Source organism: Hyla sarda, chromosome 4 (assembly GCF_029499605.1).
Source record: "Hyla sarda isolate aHylSar1 chromosome 4, aHylSar1.hap1, whole genome shotgun sequence".
NCBI lineage: Eukaryota > Metazoa > Chordata > Amphibia > Anura > Hylidae > Hyla > Hyla sarda.
In genome coordinates, this window is record NC_079192.1 from 238,925,677 (window position 1) to 238,947,130 (window position 21,454).

The 21,454-nt window shown below is 39.3% G+C and overlaps 1 protein-coding gene across 7 annotated transcripts in view; it reads left to right on the forward strand.

Annotated features, from left to right (window-relative positions):
- The window catches only part of CADPS2 (calcium dependent secretion activator 2), a 707,505-nt gene that overhangs the window by 214,195 nt on the left and 471,856 nt on the right, over positions 1–21,454 (forward strand). For all 7 annotated transcript variants that reach the window (XM_056573788.1, XM_056573791.1, XM_056573793.1 and 4 more), the window contains exon 10: positions 5,603–5,711. In XM_056573788.1, coding sequence (XP_056429763.1) covers positions 5,603–5,711 — 109 coding nt within the window. The remainder of the gene's footprint in view (positions 1–5,602; positions 5,712–21,454) is intronic.

Genomic DNA, 21,454 nt, shown 5'->3' on the forward strand with positions numbered 1-21,454 from the left:
TCAAACACCTGTGGGGTGTTAAGGCTCACCGGACCCCTTGTTACGTGCCTTGAGGGGTTTAGTTTCCCAAATAGTATGCCATGTGTTTTTTTGCTGTTCTGGCACCATAGGGGCTTCCTAAATGTGACATGCCCCCAAAAACCATTTCAGCTAAATTCACTCTTCAAAATCCCATTGTCGCTCCTTCCCTTCTGAGCCCTTTACTGCGCCCGCCGAACACTTGACATACACACATGAGGTATTTCCATACTCGAGAGAAATTGGGTTACAAATTTTGTGGGGCTTTTTCTCCTTTTACCCCTTGTAAAATTTAAAAAACTGGGTCTACAAGAACATGCGAGTGCAAAAAATGAAGATTTTGAATTTTCTCCTTCACTTTGCTGCTATTCCTGTGAAACACCTAAAGGGTTAACACACTTTCTGAATGTCATTTTGAATACTTTTTAGGGGTGCAGTTTTTATAAAGGGGTCATTTATGGGGTATTTCTAATATGAAGGCCCTTCAAATCCACTTCAAACCTGAACTGGTCCCTGAAAAATTCAGATTTAGAAAATTTTGTGAAAAATTGGAAAATTGCTTCTGAACTTTTAAGCCCTCTGATGTTTTCCAAAAGTAAAAACATGTCAACTTTATGATGCAAACATAAAGTAGACATATTGTATATGTGAATCAAAATATTATTTATTTAGAATGTTTATTTTCCTTACAAGCAGAGAGCTTCAAAGTTAGAAAAATGCAAAATTTTCTATTTTTTCATCAAATTTTGGAATTTTTCACCAAGAAATGATGCAAGTATCGACAAAAATTTATCACTAACATAAAGTAGAATATGTCACGAAAAAACTGTCTCGGAATCAGAATGAAAAGTCAAAGTATCCCAGAGTTATTAATGCTTAAAGTGACAGTGGTCAGAATTGCAAAAAATGCTCCCGTCCTTAGGGTTATAATGGGCTCCGTCCCCAAGGAGTTAAAGGGGTACTCCCGTGGAAAACTGTATTTATTTATTTTTTTAATTCAACTGGTGCCAGAAAGTTAAACAGATTTGTAAATTACTTCTACAAAAAAATCCTAATCCTTCCAGTACTTTTTAGGGGATGTATACTACATAGGAAATGCTTTCATTTTTGGATTTCTCTTCTGTCACAACCACAGTGCTCTCTGCTGTCCATTTTAGGAACTGTCCAGTCCAGAGCAGGAGAAAATCCCAATAGCAAATATATGCTGCTCTGGACAGTTCCTAAAATGGACAGCAGAGGTCAGCAGAGAGCACTGTGATCATTACAGAAGAGAAATCCAAAAATGAAAGCATTTCCTCTGTAGTATACAGCCCCTAAAATGTACTGGAAGGATTAAGATTTTTTAACAGAAGTAATTTACAAATCTGAAATAAAAGAAATATGTGTGCAGCTCACAACCAAGTATCCGAGGTGTATGTGGTTAAATAGTCAGTCCCCATCGACCAAAATAGAGCACTTTAAAAATGTTTTTATTAACCACACCTCAAGGATCTCACCATCTTTCATGGTACACAATAAAATTTGGAAACAGTATTATAAACATGAAAAAGGTTTATTAAACATCAATTGTACCTTATTTATAAAATATAATGCATGTCAAAATCAGATAAAATCAAATAGAATCAAGATAGCACTGAATATATTGACATATAACCGTTGGCCCCTAATGGAAAAATGAATGAAACACTTCTTAGTATTGTAGAAGCACTAGTTGCAATCTTATAGTTGTCTGCTGGTACAGAATTCCGATAGTCCGGCACCTGAAGATATTAAATAATTTGGTGCACATTAAGCATATATTGCACAGTCACGAAAATGGTTGTTTTAGACAGTTTATGGAATGAAAGAATTTGCCACCTGTGTATTTGTATGATATTAGCGCTCACCCGATCTCCGCCGCTGGTCTCGTACTGCGACGGACCGAATGTGAAGTCCTGCGGCTGTTTGTGGTTTATACCAATGCTGAAGTCCTCCAAATAGTTGGAAGGGGTCGGATCAAGCACCCTGAAACGCGTCTAGAGCTTTTTACAGTCTGAATGCAGCACTAAGAATAATGCACTGCTAACACACTATCCAAGCCAGCTTTTACTAAAACAGATCCATCAACCCCACCTGTGTCTCCATTCCACACATCAGGACACATCAGGACACGCAGTCTGCTCGTCCTAAGTGAGACCTCCTGCCTGTGTTTAAGAGCGCTGAGCTACAACCAGCACATCGTGCAACCGTGGAACTTGTGCATCTGGGGTCTGCTGCTGGAGTCAATCCCCAAGTCTCGGCTTGCGAAACATCTATCCCTGCTAACACAGAACCAGAAAATCCAACTATTTGGAGGACTTCAGCATTGGTATAATCCACAAACAGCCACAGGACTTCACATTCGGGCCGTCGCAGTACGAGACCAGCGGCGGAGATCGGGTGAGTGCTAATTGGGCGGAATTCTGTACCAGCAGACAACTATAAGATTGCACCTAGTGCTTCTACAATACTAAGAAGTGTTTCATTCATTTTTCCATTAGGGCCCAACGGTTATATGTCAATATATTCAGTGCTATCTTGATTCTATTTGATTTTATCTGATTTTGACATGCATTATATTTTATAAATAAGGTACAATTGATGTTTAATAAACCTTTTTCATTTTTTATAATTTACAAATCTGTTTAACTTAACTGTTTAAAAAGTTTTCCACAGGAGTACCCCTTTAATAACTGAAACCGTGCAATGATTAAGATGACTAAGAACCCTGTAGTCACTCTGGCTGAGCTCAAGGGATCCTGTGTGAAGATGAGAGACATTTCAAGAAGGTCAGCGATCACTACAGCACTCCATCAACCTGATTTTTTTAGAAAAATGGTCAGAAAGTAGCCTCTCCTCAGTAAAAGGGGTACTCCGCTTGAAAATATATATATTTTTTTAAATCAACTGATGCCAGAAAGTTAAATAGATTTGTAAATTACCTCTACTTAATAATCTTAATCTTTCCATTACTTATCAGCTGCTGTAAGCTTCACGGGAAGTTATTTTCTTTTTAATTTTATTTTCTGTCTGACCACAGTGTTTTCTGCTGACACCTCTGTTCATGTCAGGAACTGTCCAGAGCAGGATATGTTTGCTATGGGGGATCTGGACAGTTCCTAAAATGGACAGAGGTGTCAGCAGAGAGCACTGTGTTCAGACAGAAGGTAAATTCAAAAAGAAAATAACTTCCTCAGTAGTATACAGCAGCTGATAAGTAGTGGAAGGATTAAGATTTTTAAATACAAGTCATTTACAAATCTGTTTAGCTTTCTGGCACCAGTTGATAAAAAAAAATGTTTACCAGTGGAGAACCCCTTTTGAAACCCACCCTGAGTGTAAAAGCTCCTACAGGAGACACAGACTGTGAGTTGGAGACAGAAGATTCTCTTGTCTGAAGAGACCAAGATTGAACTTTTTGGATATCACAGGTAGGGCTCCATACAGAAAAAATGTGGCGAAAACCAAGTGCTTCTACAAGGGAAGGATAAGGGATGGCTTTCAACATAAAGAACAGAATGTTTTTTTGGTAAGCAGTTTGGGCTAGAAATGCTTATTATGCGTAGCACTTTATCCTTTAAATGTTCTGTTCTTTACATTGGAAGTCACCCCTTATCCTTCCTTTGGAGAAGCTCCCATGTCGAAGTTAAATTTTTTCTTTACGGACCTTACATGTGATGTCCATGATTGTATTTAGAGATGAGCGAATTTACAGTGATTCGATTCGTCACAAACTTCTCGGCTCGGCAGTTTCTGACTTTAGCCTGCATAAATTAGTTCAGCTTTCAGGTGCTCTGGTGGGCTGGAAAAGGTGGATACAGACCTAGGAGAGAATCTCTTAGGACTGTATCCACCTTTTCCAGCCCACCGGAGCACCTGAAAGCTGAACTAATTTATGCAGGAAAAGTCATCAACTGCCGAGCCGAGAAGTTTGTGACAAATCGAATCACTGAAAGTTCGCTCATCTCTAATTGCATTAACCAATTTCCTTGGAGTCTGATGTACTACGAGGCTGCTGACCACTATCTAATACATATGCTTTTAGGTGTTGTGCTCAAAGTATAACACCATTTGGTAAGGAGACAATTTACCTTTCTTTTCCACCTCTTAATCCATACAGTCTTCACAAGGTGCGCTCCTGTTTTTTTTTTTGCCTTTTGATTGACCAGATTAAACTTTATGGCCTCTATTCTAAATGTCTTGTCTGAAGGAAACCAGCCACTGCTTATCACCTGCCCAATACTATCACTACGGTGACAGATTTTGATGCATCATTCTGTGGGTTCCTTTTATCAGCATTTTGGACAGGGAGACTTTGTTCCCTATTAACTGTACTTTGCTCTATTCAACATTTATCAATATAATACTTAAGCATTTTTTAACTCCTTTTTTCTGCCTTTGTGATTGCCTACGTGCCCTAAATTTATCACAGTGCCTTTTGGGCTTGTTAATTTTTACGCATGTAGGCAAACCTATCAAACTTGCTTTGCAATGCAAATTGAAATGAAACGTTGCAGGATGGTGTCAGAATGGCGCAGAGCAGTCGCAGGTGTGTGACTTTTTTAGTGCTTTCCAAAGGCAGTTTTGTAAGCCAGATCTGGCTTTTTGTGCGATATTCACACTTGTTAAATTGATTACACTGCAAAGTGAAATTTCATATTGCCTTTGGTAATGCTTTTTTTTTTTTTTTTTGTGTATGAGCAAAAGACTTACATGCACCCAATGTAAGCAAAAAAAGAAAAAGCCCTCTAATTTGAATAATAAATCTCTTCCATACTTACCCGGTCCAGAATGCTTAGACCTGCTTAGAGGCTTTACAGAGAAGAATGGCAGAAAGTCCTCAGTTTAGAGGTGCAAACCTTGTGGCATGATATCCAAGAAGACTGGAGGCTGTGATTGCTGCAAAATGTGATTTAACTAAGTACTGAGTAAAGGGTCTGAATACTTATGTTAATGCAATATTTTAGTTTTTCCTTTGCAATACATTAGCAAAGATATCGAACATTCTGTTTTCATAGGGGGTGGTGAATGCACAATGATGAGAAAAAAAACTTTGATGTATTTACTTTTTTATTGTAGCTCAAGGCTGCAACATAAAATAATGTGAAAAAAAAGTGAAAGGATCTGACGTTTTTCTTAATGCAATGGAAATAAAAACTGTTGTTTTTGTGTTCCATCTCCATGGAAAAGACAGTGCTGGTTTATGGACTCATTGGTAGGGGTAAAGTTTACAGTTATCATGTTTTCTGTCAGAAATTACATTCACAACACCATGTGGATACAATAGATACCCACGGCAACTAAGGGACCCCATTGACTTTATTGTGGCATCCTTCAGGTTCCACCACAGTGCTTCCTATATTGTGTCTGGGATTCCTATTTCCACCACAAGCTATGTTGACAATTTTTCAGTATAATTCATCATAGCTGGAACAAGAATAGCACAGAAGTACTAGGGTGAAGAAGTTACCATTTGGCTTATTTTCTACTTTTAGCTCTGTTAAAAGGTGAGCCCCTATAAGGCTTGTGATGTATTTATGATGTGAACATGTCTATTCGTAAACAGGTGAGCCAATACACATTTGCGATGTGTAGTTACAGAGAAAAGAAAGCAGAACCCCAAGAGCTGATGCAGCTAGAAGGATACACTGTGGATTACACTGATCCTCAGTCAGGTAACATATTTCTTATGATGGTATTTGTTATTGATTACTTTTAGTGACATTTATTATCTTTTACATCACATATGTGTAATACAATGTATAGAGGGGCTAGCAACAGGAGTGATACAAGAGGGACTAGCAGATCACTAAGAAAAAAAGGTAACTTACTTTCCCTGTCATCTCACTCCTCTGCACTCCAAAGACATGTAAGTTCAGTGAGCAAGCTAACTAGATCTCACCCCAGGGCTTCCTTTACATCTTAGACTGTTAAGTACTGCTTCCTTATTCCTTAATGCTGCTGCTTTTAAGGGTGTACTATAAAGAGATATAGTACGGCAGGATTCTCTTTTGTGGTGTGCATTGTATGGGAAACAGAGGCTAGTCTCTACCCACCTGCTCACAAGCAACCCAAATTAGAAATGGAGCCTGAAAAGCATACACCTGATGGTAGAAATAGTGCCACTCCTCATGTTTGTATACACACATCTGCTCATCCTGACAAGTTACTTGATCTCTCTCTCTCCCCCCCCCCCCCCCCCATTCATATATAAAATGCTCATTGGTGATCAGGGACACCATTCTGACCTGGAAATCTGTTCATAAGGTGTAGGGGCTCTCTTTTTTTTTTCCTGTCCAGGTGCTTCGACCTCTGTGGACACCCAGAACTTCTGCCTCAGAGATATGTCCCCCTTTGATTGTTATATGTTCGTGGTGGCATCTATTGTGCAGGATCCTGATTTGTGGGTTCAAATTCTGTAGGGATGGGAGAAGGTTAGGGCCAACATCATCAATGACTGTTGGAGAGAGAGATTTAAAGGGTACCTCTCATCAAAAAAAATTTTTTGATATATTATAGATTAATGTATGCAGAATAACTTTACAATTGCATGTTATTAAAAAATATGCTTCTTTCTATTTAATTTTCCACTTTGAAGAAATGACCACTAGGGGTCTACCTACCAGTCCTGGCAGCAAGCATTTCAGACTCATGCTGGAGTCCTAAACACTATGAGCTGCCAGTCTGCTTTGTTCACAAAGGAGAACACTCAGAGCTGCCAGCCTGCTTTGTTCACAGCCTGTTTGGCTGTGAACAAAGCAGGCTGGCAGCTCTGAGTGTTTAGGACTCCAGCATGCGTCAGAAATGCTTGCTGACAGGACTGATCGGGAAAAATACAATAGAAAGAAGCATATTTTTCATTAACATGCTATTGGAAAGTTATTCAACATTCATTAATCTAAAATATATCAAAAGTTTATTTGATGAGAGGTACCCTTTAATGCACCATGGCTATTGTGTTTTTTTTATTTTATGGGATGAGTTTTGGGACATGGTAGTTACCTACATTGCTAGCCACTGGGCAATTCGTGTTCCCTTGACACCCCAGGCTCTTCTGTTCCAGGCTGTCGACCTCTCCATAGCAGATGCAGTAGGATTGCATAACAATGGATGGTGTCTATATGTCTTTGTTCTGTTCATCATTTTAATGTGGGTACTGTAATGCCTACTTATGCCTTTAGCTTATTATCCTATATCTGTTTTTGCTCTTAACTGTTATACAGCCTTAAATACAGACTGGTCTGCTACTGATGACCTGCAGAAGGTTCAGATTTTGTATCCATAAGATGGGCTCCCATGTTGTGCCCATCTGAACACATCCATAGTTAACATGTTACATTAGTTAACATGGCAAAGTTGCTTGAAGGTGCTTGTGTGAATTATAAATTAAGTTGTATTTTTTTATTTTTATAAATGGCAGACGTGCTCTGAAAAAAAGGGGGATTGTGGTGTAATTACTGGTTCTCTCTGCACCCATAGGGTTAATTCTGCATAGCTCTGTTCTTTACTTTGGTTACTGGGACAACGCCCTGAGCTTCTTGGGTGTGGTTGGAGTTTCTTCCCAGCCTATTTGTACTCTGGTATCTTCTTTAAATCAGGATTCATCTTTCACCTACACTCTTATATGTAAGGAAGACACTTTTTCTTGTGCTTGCTTGTGAAAGTTACCTGTGGACTGAAGCTAGCACTCCTTATATCTCTATGGTCTATTTTGGTACTCTTTTGGCTTGGTTGTTGACTTCTCTACTGGTATTTGCATTGTTACTTCACAATCTCTTAGTGTATCTCTGTTAGTTTGTGTGCCTCCAACTGTTCCCGACTCCTACTGTTTTGTAGTTTATTTTGACTCTGTCTGTCCCTGCACGTAGTAGGTAGGGAACATCCTCGTGGTTGTGGACCCGTTGCTTAGGACGGGTACGCAAGTAGGCAGGGGACAGAGGGTGTGGGCAAGATTATGGCTTCACTCAATCCCTGCCCAACATGACAGTTTGAATACAACAAAACAGATAATAGGTTACCAGAGTAACTGGTCACAATGTCAGTGATTTTTATGATAATAAAGGTTTATAGGAGTGTTATATAGTCTGTCAGTGTTAAAGGGGTACTCCTGTGGAAAACTTTTTTTATTTTATTTTTAATCTACTGGTGCCAGAAAGTTAAACAGATTTGTAAATTACTTCTCTTAATCTTAATCCTTCCAGTACTTATTAGCTTCTGGAAACTACAAAGGATTTTTTTTTCTTTTTGGAACACAGTGCTCTCTGCTGACATCGCAAGCACAGTGCTCTCTGCTGCCATCTCTGTCCATTTTAGGAACTGTCCAGAGCAGCATATGTTTGCTATGGGGATTTTCTTCTACTCTTGACAGTTCTTAAAATGGAAAGAGATGTCAGCAGAGAGCACTGTGCTCGTGATGTTAGCAGAGAGCCCTGTGTTCCAAAAAGAAAATAATTTAATCTGTAGTATTCAGCAGCTAATAAGTACTTGAAGGATTAAGATTTTTTTAATAGAAGTAATATACAAATCTCTTTACCTTTCTGGCACCAGTTGATTTAAACCCTTTACGGGTTTAATAAAGAAACCAAAAAAGAGGTTAGCAAGGCGGTGAGAGTATGTGGGAGGGGGTTATCACTAATTAACCCCAAAAATAAAGCTAATAACTTACTGTTGATGCCTTTTGAGACCGGTGCCGTCTAGTTAGTTTTCATATTTTTTGGCTTCTCTGGTTCCCCCTAGCTGTTCACAGTGGGCAGTCCCGTGAGAAAGCTTGATACCTCACTATACATGTTTAAGCTTCCACCCTCACATTGTAACAGAGTGCCAGCACACTTTTACTAATTATTCTGGCCATATAACAAGTGTCCTTGTGATTGATGAGGTGTGCAGCTACAGCCCTGCTTCCGCTCTCTTTTCTAACTCTCTGCCACTCTGCTCCCTCTCCCTGTACTATTATTTACAGGCTGTAAACTCACACAGTAAAGTGCTAAGCCCACCCGCACTTCCTGTATTTCTACTGCGCAGACGCATTGCCACTAGAGATGAGCGAACTTACTGTAAATTCGATTCGTCACAAACTTCTCGGCTCGGCAGTTGATGACTTATCCTGCATAAATTAGTTCAGTTTTCAGGTGCTCCCGTGGGCTGGAAAAGGTGGATACAGTCCTAGGAGACTCTTTTCTAGGACTGTATCCACCTTTTCCAGCCCACCGGAGCACCTGAAAGCTGAACTAATTTATGCAGGATAAGTCATCGACTGCCGAGCCGAGGAGTTTGTGACGAATCAAATTTACTGTAAGTTCGCTCATCTCTAATTGCCACAGTCGGTCGGAGCTCAGTGATGGGCAGTCAATGACTTGGGACATAGTAGGGGGACCCCTTGTGTATAAATATATAGGAACTTTTTTTTTTTACAGATAAAACAATGAAATTGTTTTATTTGTGTTTAGGCATTGGTTGGCACCGATAGATTAATGGGCAATTGCATTTACATACCAATCACATCTTCTAAATGTTATATAATTAGGGCATTATAAGTATTAAAAAGTAGTACATTATCATGTATCAGTTTCTAGTATGTGTGCCCCATACTGATTCACCAAATGACTCTGTTCAAGATTTTTCTGAATTTAATAAATTAACTCAGCTTATTTCATCCAACAGTATAGAATAGGGTTACATTTATTTTTAAACTGGCTGCACCATTTTCATCAGAGTCACAAGGTAGTGTATGAGCTAGAAAACCACCCTTTCTGTGTACAGCATAGTTCTGGAGAAAAGATCTATGGCATAAATCATTTTAAGGCACATAAACCATTTGATCAATGTGATTGCTTTGTAAGGTTTGAGAGTGAAGGAAAGCTTCCAGTTTTTAGCAATAGCTTTCCTGGTGTGAGCCGGAAGAAGTGTGTAAACGCGAAACGTCGCTCCTGCTGTGGACGTACCTGTCTGTCTCAATGCACCTGTTCTGAATAAAGCCACCGTTGACAAGAGTGAGTAGTTGTTCGTTCCTTCTTCCTTGCGTAGCTTTCCTGGTGACTTTGAGAATATTAACAAACACCCAATGTAGGCAAAATGTTTGATAAACCAATACATAAGTGTAACTAATGCTAGTGAGCAGGGTAGGACTGAGAAGGAGCTCTTGAACACAAACACCTACCAGCCCACATTTAGCATGAAACCATGGTAAAGAGTTTGTGTTTGATCACACCCTTCAACACTTTCTCACATATGTAAACCATACTTAGGCTACATTGAGGCCACAATTTAGCAATACAGTCTCAGACCACAGTTTTCAGTTCAGCAGTAAAATCTGATACGGTTCAAAAATGAGCTGACTGGAGTCACTATCTTACTCCGTTTGACTCATTCAAATGAATGGGATGACCATATAGTGGTCAATTACCAGTCACTCTGCAAAATTGTATCACTCTGCAAACTGTTATGGTAATATTCTTAGTGTCCTCATATTTGCCTGTGAGCTGACATACATTCTCAAGGAAGGCATTCGTTCAAAGCAAAAAGACACAGCTACATGTTGGTAGGGGCGCTCATTTTCTCTTTGAGCCAAAATCTTTATTCTCCTAGTCACATAGCATCAGGACGACGCCTCATACTTTCCAAGGTTTGATTTTAACCAATGGGAGGATATCTTTAGGCATACATTAAAAGTCACTTGACACCATAAGCTGCCATTGTCTGCCACACGTTCTAAAGACATCTGGACTTCATTAGTATTAAGGCGTGTAATTCAAAGAGTAGAATGCATTTGAAAGAAACAATACAAAGAGGAATGGAGGAGGGCGGGAAGAAACAATATGGAATACACAAAAGTGAATTATGATTACACGTTACACACGCGCACACACACACAGACACACACACAGACACACACACAGACACACACACAGACACACACACAGACACACACACAGACACACACACAGACACACACACAGACACACACACAGACACACACACACACAGACACACACACACACAGACACACACACACACAGACACACACACACACAGACACACACACACACAGACACACACACACACAGACACACACACACACAGACACACACACAGACACACACACACACACACAGACACACACACACACAGACACACACACACAGACACACACACACAGACACACACACACAGACACACACACACAGACACACACACACAGACACACACACACACACAGACACAGACACACACACACACACACACACACACAGACACACACACACACACACACACACAGACACACACAGACACACACACACAGACACACACAGACACACAGACACACAGACACACAGACACACACACACAGACACACAGACACACACACAGACACACACACACACACAGACACACACACACACAGACACACACACACACACAGACACACACACAGACACACACAGACACACACATATATATATATATTGTTTCCCCTCTTTTAACCATAATTTCACTTTAGACCTCCAGGTTCACCTTTCCTGGCTACATGTATCTATCTTTTGACATGTTTTGTGGATGCTACATCATACCAACTGTTTTACTAAATGTTCATACATTAATAAGGTCGGAACTAAAACAATTACTAATGTTTAGGGAGGCACCTGTCTACTAGGTCAATGTTTATACATTCTCACAATATGTATACCCATTTATTTATGTGCTACTTAGAATAAAATAAAATAAAATTCCATACATAATCCACCTCAATGGAGAAGATACATACATACATTAAACAAAAACTAATTCTATTAGATAATTGATACTATATATTCCCCAAACCCATTTTCAACACCCTTAACCAACTGAATTCAACCAACTAAGCTATGCAGACCATATCATAATAAACAACTACAACCTCTATTATCTGGTACCTTCTAGAAACTAATGTTCACACTTAATGCCCAAGTATCCCATGCCTTATGGTAATTAGCACTTACTGGCTAAGCCTACCTTTTTTATATTTTTACACTAAGTATTCCTTTTCCTTATAACATTATCACCATTATCGCTCAATGCGCCTGACATGATCGCTGGCGTCTGTTGCCATGACATCACCAGGCTGCGCACCTTATGTGCACAGCCCGGGCCCGCATTACTTGACATTGCCGTCTGCAGCAGGAAGTGAGTGGTCCGGGACCTCCACATCCGGTCCCGTGACCTCCACTTCCTGTCTTGCGACCCGACATTCGGGTGCGCTCATTGGAGCGCAGGCGACTGCCGGACCATGTCACATCCTACAGGTGGGTGCATACCACCACTCTACATCTCGCGCCAGCAACATAGGGGTCACGTGTATGAATCTGCGTCGCATGATTCGTTACCTGCCACCATAAATACTGCTCTCTTACATCTCTAAGACACGCCCCCTGAGGAAGCCAACTGAGCGAAAACTCGTTCGGGGCAGGAGGTGAGCTGTGCTAGTCAGGTGCATGGGCATTGCCTGGTTGTATTAATGATCATGTGTTGTATTCTTGCTGCTTGTATATCACCATGCACCTTATAACAGGGACCTGTAGTCTGTTGCATTTTAGTCAGATAGCTACTTGCTTTATACTTGTGCTAGTGCATTACTGTACTGATGTTTGTTTTTCATATGGTTTTCTATTTTGGTGAGAACATTATCACCCATTAAGATACTTACTCCACCCTGCTATTTGTACAGGACACTAATGCTTACCCACTGATTCTCCTTATACAATGTCACATCCTAACATTCCGGTGTGATTATCTTCTCCTCTGGAACAACCATGGTTATGTAAAGACTTAGATTTAACAGTTATCAGAGAATATATAGATAGATATCAGGCCATAAGATCAATTAGTTATCTGTTCAAGCATTTCATGGTTGTAAATGTTTTTGTTCAGTCTTCTTTCTTTCATCCTGTCCATTAACGCCATTCATTTGTACAATTACACTATAAAAACTCAGGATTCACAGTCTTTTGCAACATCCAGTGCATATTTTTCTAGCTTCATCATGGGTTTAAGGAACTGGGTAACAATTACAGTATTTGGATCATAGGAATTTCATATCACCTTACATATTATACAAGGTTTTTAGTTGTATTCTTTACTGTATCTATGGTTAGGAAATCAGTACAGTCAGGCAAGGACATACTTATATTGGTCCACCTTAGGCAGTTAGATGAAGTCTACTCATAGTCTCTGAAACAGGTAAGATGGTCATGGAGTGTGTTGGTCAGGTACCTTTATTGTTTTACCTAGGCCATAACAGATGCAAGTAATGCAAGTCTGTACAAACCTCCTTTTTTTCATTGTTGAATCCTGACGCCACCCAATGTACGGATACTACATCGCACATAGCTCCCCTTTGCTTAGTGTATGGGGCCATATATGTTACCATGGGGTACAAAGCTGTTGGCACACTGTTTCTTACCAACTCTCCAGATGCTGTCTTTTACCACCTCTTTCTCCTTCCATTGGTCTCTTTCAGCATGCGTTGCTGGTTCCTGTAAGAGACCTAACCAGACAGATCCACACTTTCCCATCCACCTGTATACTCTGTATTATAACCATGGGGAGGACAGGAGCACTGCACCCTTTACAGCCTTCTTCACCATCCAGTCCCCTTGGCTTCTGGGGTTGTTTCCTTCATGTGGGTCTGATCTTTATGATGGCCACCTTCTCTGATAGCTCTAGGACTTCAACCATTTGAATTACAAACTACAGATTCTACATTTGATTTGTTTGCCCTATGATTCAGGAAAATCTCTACTCCAATAGGCCCATATTTGTGGGCGGTAATAAAAGTGTACCCATACCCATTATGTCTTACCTTCAGCACCCTTACAGATCTCAATGAATATCTGCAACTGTACTTTCTGAACCAACAGCTCAGATCAAGTGGTTTACAGAAGTAGAACTTCTGCGTGTGGTCACCATATACCATGTCTGGTGTATTACATTTTTGCACAACTTGGAGCAAGCTTAGATTTACAATTCAGCATTTACCATGTATTCTCTGATATTCTATCATGGCTCTTGAATTTTTAACCTCATAAATTCAAGACAGTCACTCATAATCTGAGAGTAGCAAAGCTACCAAAGAACTGTCTTCTTTTTCAGCATCTTCATATTACAAATATTTTATCATTATAACATTGCAATGTCAACTTAAAATTGATGTTATTAAAATAAATGCAACGTGGGGTGTATACAGTCATGGCCGTAAATTTTGGCACCCCTGAACGTTTTCTAGAAAATGAAGGATTTCTCACAGAAAAGGATTGCAGTAACACATGTTTTGCTATACACATGTTTATTAGCTTTGTGTGTATTGGAAATAAACCAAAAAAGGGAGGAACAAAAGCTAATTGGACATAGTCACACCAAACTCCAAAAATGGTCTGGACCAAATTATTGGCACCCTTAACTTAATATTTGGTTGCAAACCCTTTGGAAAAAATTACTGAAATCAGTCGCTTCCTATAACCACCAATAAGCTTCTTACACATCTCAGCCGGAATGTTGAACCACTCTTCCTTTACAAACTGCTCCAGGTCTCTCTTATTGGAAGGGTGCCTTTTCCCAACAGAAATTTTAAGATCTCTCCACAGGTGTTCTATGGGATTTAGATCTGGACTCATTGCTGGCCACTTCAGAACTCTCCAGCTCTTTGTTGCCATCCATTTTTGGGTGCTTTTTTATGTATGTTTGGGGTCATTGTCCTTCTGGAAAACCCAAGATCTCTGATGCAAACCCAGCTTCCTGACACTAGGCATTACAGTGCGAACCAAAATCCATTGGTAATCCTCAGATTTCACGATGCCTTGCACACTCAAGGCACCCAGTGCCAAAGACAGCAAAACAACCCCAAAACATCATTGAACCTCTACCATATTTCACTGTAGGTACTGTGTTCTTTTCTTTGTAGGCCTCATTCGGTTTTCGGTAAACAGTAGAATTTGAACTTGGTCTGATCTGTACACAAGATGTTTTTCTAGAAAGATTTTGGCCTACTTAAGTATTTTTTGCAAAATGTAGTCTTGCTTTTTAAGTCTGAGTCAGCAGTGGGGTCCTCCTGGGTCTCCTGCCATAGCGTTTAATTTCATTTGAATGTCCACCATCCGGACTATCCTGCGTTGATACCTTTCATCAATTTTTCTCTTCCGTCCACGCCCAGGGAGGTTAGCTACAGTGCCATGTGTTGCAAGCTTCTTGATAATGTTGCACACTGTGGGCAAAGGCAAATCTAGATCTCTGGAGATGGACCTTGAGATTGTTGATATTTTTGATATTTTTCCACAATTTTGGTCCTCAAGTCCTCAGACAATTCTCTTCTCCTCTTTCTGTTGCCATGCTTAATGTGGCACACTCAGACACACAATGCAAAGACTAAGTGAACTTCTCTCCTTTTTATCTGCTTTCGTTTGTGATTTTTATATTGCCAACACCTATTACTTGCCCCAAATGAGTTTAAATGAGCATCACATGCTTCGAACAATCTTATTTTTCCACAATTTTGAAAGGGTGCCAATAATTTTGTCCAGACCATTTTTGGTGTGACATTATGCCCAATTTGCTTTTTTTCATCGCTTTTTTGGTTTAGTTCCAATACACACAAAGGGAATAAACATGTGTATAGCAAAACATGTGTTACTGCAATCCTTTTCTGTGAGAAATACTTCATTTTCATGAAAAATTTCAGGGGTGCCAATATTTATGGCCATGAATGTAGATATATTACATTGTGTATGCAGGTACTATAAACATACTCAATTTCAAACAGTAAATATATATTTTATTAAAGTCTAATGTGACTTTGTATTTCTGGAGAGGAGGCTGTCATTCTCCCTATAAGCCCCACCTTTCTCCTCCCACTCCTCTATGTCACTTGTCACCACCCGTTTGAATCTGGTTTTTTGCTTTTATGATCAGTTATCAATAACCCTTTAATGTTTAGTAACTGATTGGATTCCTGTATCACTTTACAAGGAGACATACAATACACATGTAACAATACCGACATGTATGTACAAATACTCAACGAACAACACACAGGGCCCAACACAGTCTCACCAAAAATGCAAAAATTCAAACATATACAGAGCTCTTTCAAAAATGGAAAAAAATCACCTTCAATGCGCATTGTTTATAATCAAGTAAACCATTAGCTGATTTTAAATGCTTAGGTAATACAAAATTATACTATCCATTAAATAGTGATCATTTTTTTAAATATCCTCTTTTATTTTATATTTCTTGGCCAAACCTATTCTCTTGTTACGCCTATAATATAATCGGACAATCGCATTTCCTCATAAACTTTATTTTTTTCATCCATCCTGCACAACTGTGAAAACAAAACTTATTAGGAAATTAATGAAATATCATCAAATAGGTTCAATTAATACCACATGGATTTTCTTTTCTTCTTTACCAATCTAAAAAGGATCCATTACAACACAGCTTCACAAAGAAAATATTCACTGGTCATATTCCATGCATTTCTGATTCATTAATACACATCACACATATTCAACATACTATATATCATAAGAACCATCCTATGAACGTCATCATATAATTTCATACACAAAATCAAAGTAACAATCATGTGTCACACAGCTTTCCTAGAGACCTACTACGCCCTCTGCATTTTATAGCACTAAGCACTCCTCATCATCATCTCATTTTTGCCCCCACGATTGAAAACAATTATCTCATTCATACATCTGGAAGTTATCTCTCAATCCTGAAACAAAGGCTCTCTTCATTCAATATTTGATATATCTCTTATTTAACATCCTATCAACAGGCTACCAAAATGTATGTCTGTATATCCGTGTTAATTTCATTACCTAATTATTTTCATTTACTTTTAGCCAACAACTTTGACTTAACTATAACCATTCAGATGACTACAATATAACTAAATCAAATCATAATTTGCGCTCAAGAATCACACTGCTGTATATGAATACTTTTGTCCATCAACCATCACTATGTTTCAAACTTTCAACTGCCTTAGACATTCTATAGTCCATTTCTCACTCACCACTTGCTTTTCCATCAAAACCTTGAGACTCCATTTTGTTTCTCTCTCCAATCCCAACAAGCTGCTAACAACAATCTGCTCCTCTCTTAGTTTGTGTTATCACATTTAATATAATCCTACAAAAAAAAAAAACTTTGCCAACACGGTATATGCTACCCATATATATAGATCTATCCTACAAAGAAAATGGTATACTGAAAAAGCTATAAAGCAAATATAATCTTAGATAAAAGAAGGTGTAGCTCACTCAGTGGGTAAATATACCTGAGGTTAACTGGTGTTACCTTCACCCAAAGGTCTAAATAGTACAGAAAATCGATTTAGTTGATGATTCAACTAGGTACCAGTCCTCAAGGTATATGTAAGAGAAAGTTGGTGAGATGTAAAGAATAGATGGAGATCCAGATATTAATTGAAAAAATATAATATATTTATTAAAGGTGATGTTGTTCGCTGGTATCTAGTGTCCCTGCAGGGCCCTTGCATGGGACAAAAGGCGCAGCGTAGAATAGTAAAAAATTTATAAAATCAATGAATTAATAATTCAATAAAAAGAATAAAATAAAACTTGCATCTATAATTCATCCAATGTTGGCATCAATAGTGATCAGTTAACAGTGTGCCATCCGTGCCAGCCGCGGACCTTGCGGAGAGGACAACTCCAGCGTTACCTATAATGTTGCCGGATACAGGAGATACAGACCGTTACTGCCGGAGGCTTGACACCTCCGTGCCACATCACCGAAACAGCTCCTTTGCCGATACCAGCAATACCAGTGGTCGCAAGGGTGGTGAGTGGTGCTGTGCACCGGACTTTGTTATCCTTCACATCTCATCAAGTAAATCTGTGAGACAGTTTGTTACACTGCACTACCATCGGCTAATACATTGTTTATTGAGATTGGATACTGCAACTGTTACAACAAGCCGCTATTTGACAGTGTATTTGGCTACCGGCATCACTTCGTGCTTATAAGAGACTGAGCAGTTAAGCACACTGTTAACTGATCACTATTGGTGCCAACATTGGATGAATTATAGATGCAAGTTTTATTTTATTTTATTCTTTTTATTGAATTATTAATTCATTGATTTTATAAATTTTTTACTATTCTACGCTGCGCCTTTTGTCCCATGCAAGGGCCCTGCAGGGACACTAGATACCAGCGAACAACATCACCTTTAATAAATATATTATATTTTTTCAATTAATATCTGGATCTCCATCTATTCTTTACATCTCACCAACTTTCACTTACATATAACTTGAGGACTGGTACCTAGTTGAATCATCAACTAAATCAAATATAATCTTAATTGGAGTCACAGAATGTACAATACAAACACATAAAATGCACAGAACAACACAGCAAAAAAGTCTACTGGGTGGAGAAAGGAAACATTTTTCTCCTCCCGGGATGCCAAATAAGATGTATAAATACAGTACTAATCATACAGGCACAAGGGTAAGTATTACCGAAAAGTATATATTGCAATGCAAGGATCCCGGCAAAGTACATTTATCATACGTCAGGATCTATTGCACACACCCTTTTTGGCCCCAAATGCATCTGTATCCATAGAACATATGGACAGATGGCAGAAAGTAAAAGACTGGCGAAATATGTACCCCCACTAAAACAGGAAAGGTTCCCCCCCCCCCCCCCCCCCCCAGTGCAGCACACAATACCTGTAGGTCATACAGCACGTTTCCCTCACAAGCTTTTCACGTTACGCTTGATCACCTGTGACTTCAATAAAGATTATATTTGCTTTATAGCTTTTTCAGTCTACCATTTTTTTTGTTGGATATATATATATTGTCTTATCACGTGTATAGATCTTAAAATTTGGACTAACTTATCAGCTTTCTCAACAACATACAAAACTACTATGGAGAAGTCATCTCCTAGAGTGGGCTTGTCTGCCTCCACAGACACTCTTGAAGCCGTACCCATTCCAAAAATGCAGGAGTTGATCAGTCCCCTGCCTCCTATAGCTACTGCTACCCACCAGACAAAATCTCGGAACTCAGTAGAGGCCTCCGCCGGACAAAGTCCCGGTAAGCAGACCCGCCAGACACTATCCCGGTAAGCAGACCCAATATGTTATTAAATACCTGATTACACACCACCCTGTTTTCACACTACAGTCAGTAAGTTATCCCCTACCATACCCGCCAAACATAAGACCCAATATGTTTAATATCCGCCATACATAAGTTCCGATATGTTTAATATCCGCCAACCTAAGTTCCGGTATAACTGCTACACCCTCTTATTCATAACTATTGTGCACTGGGACTCCTCCCTAATAATGCCATACCTTCACTACTGCACCTTCGACTGCTCAATCATTCCTTAATTTTCCACCAAAGCATGAATACTAAGCACATTACACTCACATGAACAACAGGGACATGCACTCATCACAAGCATACACAGCATCACAAACAAGGACTTTTTCTTATCCCATTGAGTTACATAGAGACAATCAACATGGTCTAGCAGGAAGACACATTTGTAAGCAATAGCCTTATTTGTAGACTTTATGCAATTCCTGGCCATCCATATTGGGGTTCCTTATTGATCACCCCTATAAACCTAATTGGGATCCCAGACCTTGAGCCCCCAAATGTTATGGTAATATTCTTAGCGTCCTCATATTTGTCTGTGAGCTGACATATATTCTCAAGGAAGGCATTTGTTCAAAGCAAAAAAGACACAGATACATGTTGGTAGGGACGCTCATTCTCTCTCTCTCTCTCTCTCTCTCTCTGAGCCAAAATCTTTATTCTCCTAGTCATAAAGCATCAGGACGACGCCTCATACATTCCAAGGTTTGATTTTTAAACAATGGGAGGATAATTTTAGGCATACATTAAGTCACTTGATACCAAAAGCTACCATAGTCTGCCGCATGTTCTAAAGACATCTGGACTTCATTAGTATTAAGGCGCTTAATGCGAAGAGTAGAATGCATTTGAAAGAAACCATACAAGGAGGAATGGGGGAGGAAGGAAAGACACAATATGGAATACACAAAAGTGAATTATGATTAAAAGTTATATACACATATATATATATATAGCAACAGAAGAATGCAGCAGCACACTGCCAGCACAAGGATATAGGTGCAACATGAATATGCAGTTAAAACATGGAGAGCTATACAGCTATGGTGTAATAGATGCAAATGTGAAACTATGAAATAGTGAGGCACTTAGCTCGCAAATTTGTCTCCGCCGGCGGTCAAAATATATATATATATATAAAAATTACCGTGAAGTCACAGGCAGAACAACTAAAGATGCTCTTTTAGCTCTCCTGACCTTATTTTAGTAAATACTTGCATTACATGGAAATAATTGTAGATGAAAACGAAACGAATTGTCACTCACTCCTTTTTATTAAATTTTCAACGTAACATAACTTACAGCAAACACATGGACGAATACCCCTGAAAATATTTGTGAGAAGAAGAATACAAGGAATCCACAAAAAATACATAAATCACAAATATGAACAAGGATGTTGAGCATCCCACAATTTCAAATGAGCTAGACAGTAACCCACCCACACTCTCCCAACCACCCTCAGCTCACAAACGTCAATAGCAAACTGATGTCCATCTTCATCAACAACAAAGAATTAGCAGATCACCTTACCGAAATATACCTCTATGGTCCAACAAGAAACAGTCAGTGTTCCAAGAATAGAAATGACCACGATCAACCATTAAGGTAGTAGTAGCCTACCCAGGGATCCAGATATAGCTCTTTGTAGATACCAAATGGAATCCTTGAACTGGGTTACCACTAGTTTGACAAAACAGTATAAATAAAAGTCTTCCATTTCTTCAAGAAAGATTTGGCCGATTTATCAGCCATCCTACCCACTTCCAACTGATTAAACAGTAAGTATCTTTTTCATTTACTGTTGCACTTTCCCAGTGAAAGGCATGGAAGGGACTAACTAATGTGCCAGTAGAAATCTTTTCGCCACTAATACAAACTTATGGATTAGGAATGTCAGAGTGAAATCCTCCGTTGGGATATGGAACAGGATCAGGAGTGGGTCCACAGTTAATTTAACTCCCAGTTTACGCTCCAGTAAGGCAAATAGGTTGACGCGATAGGCATGCATGCCGGGACAGGACACCAACCCATGACAAACATCAGATCACCACTGGTCGCAATTAGGGCACTTTGGTCCGGTCTATCATCAGTTTTGGGTAGCGTGAAAGTGTGATGAATTACTTTTCTCCTGTATCTCCTTCTTCCACGAAGCAGGGAGAGGGATCAGCTGTTTGTCATCCTGTGCCTCATTTCCTGTATAGCCAATCCTTGATTGGAGGAGACCT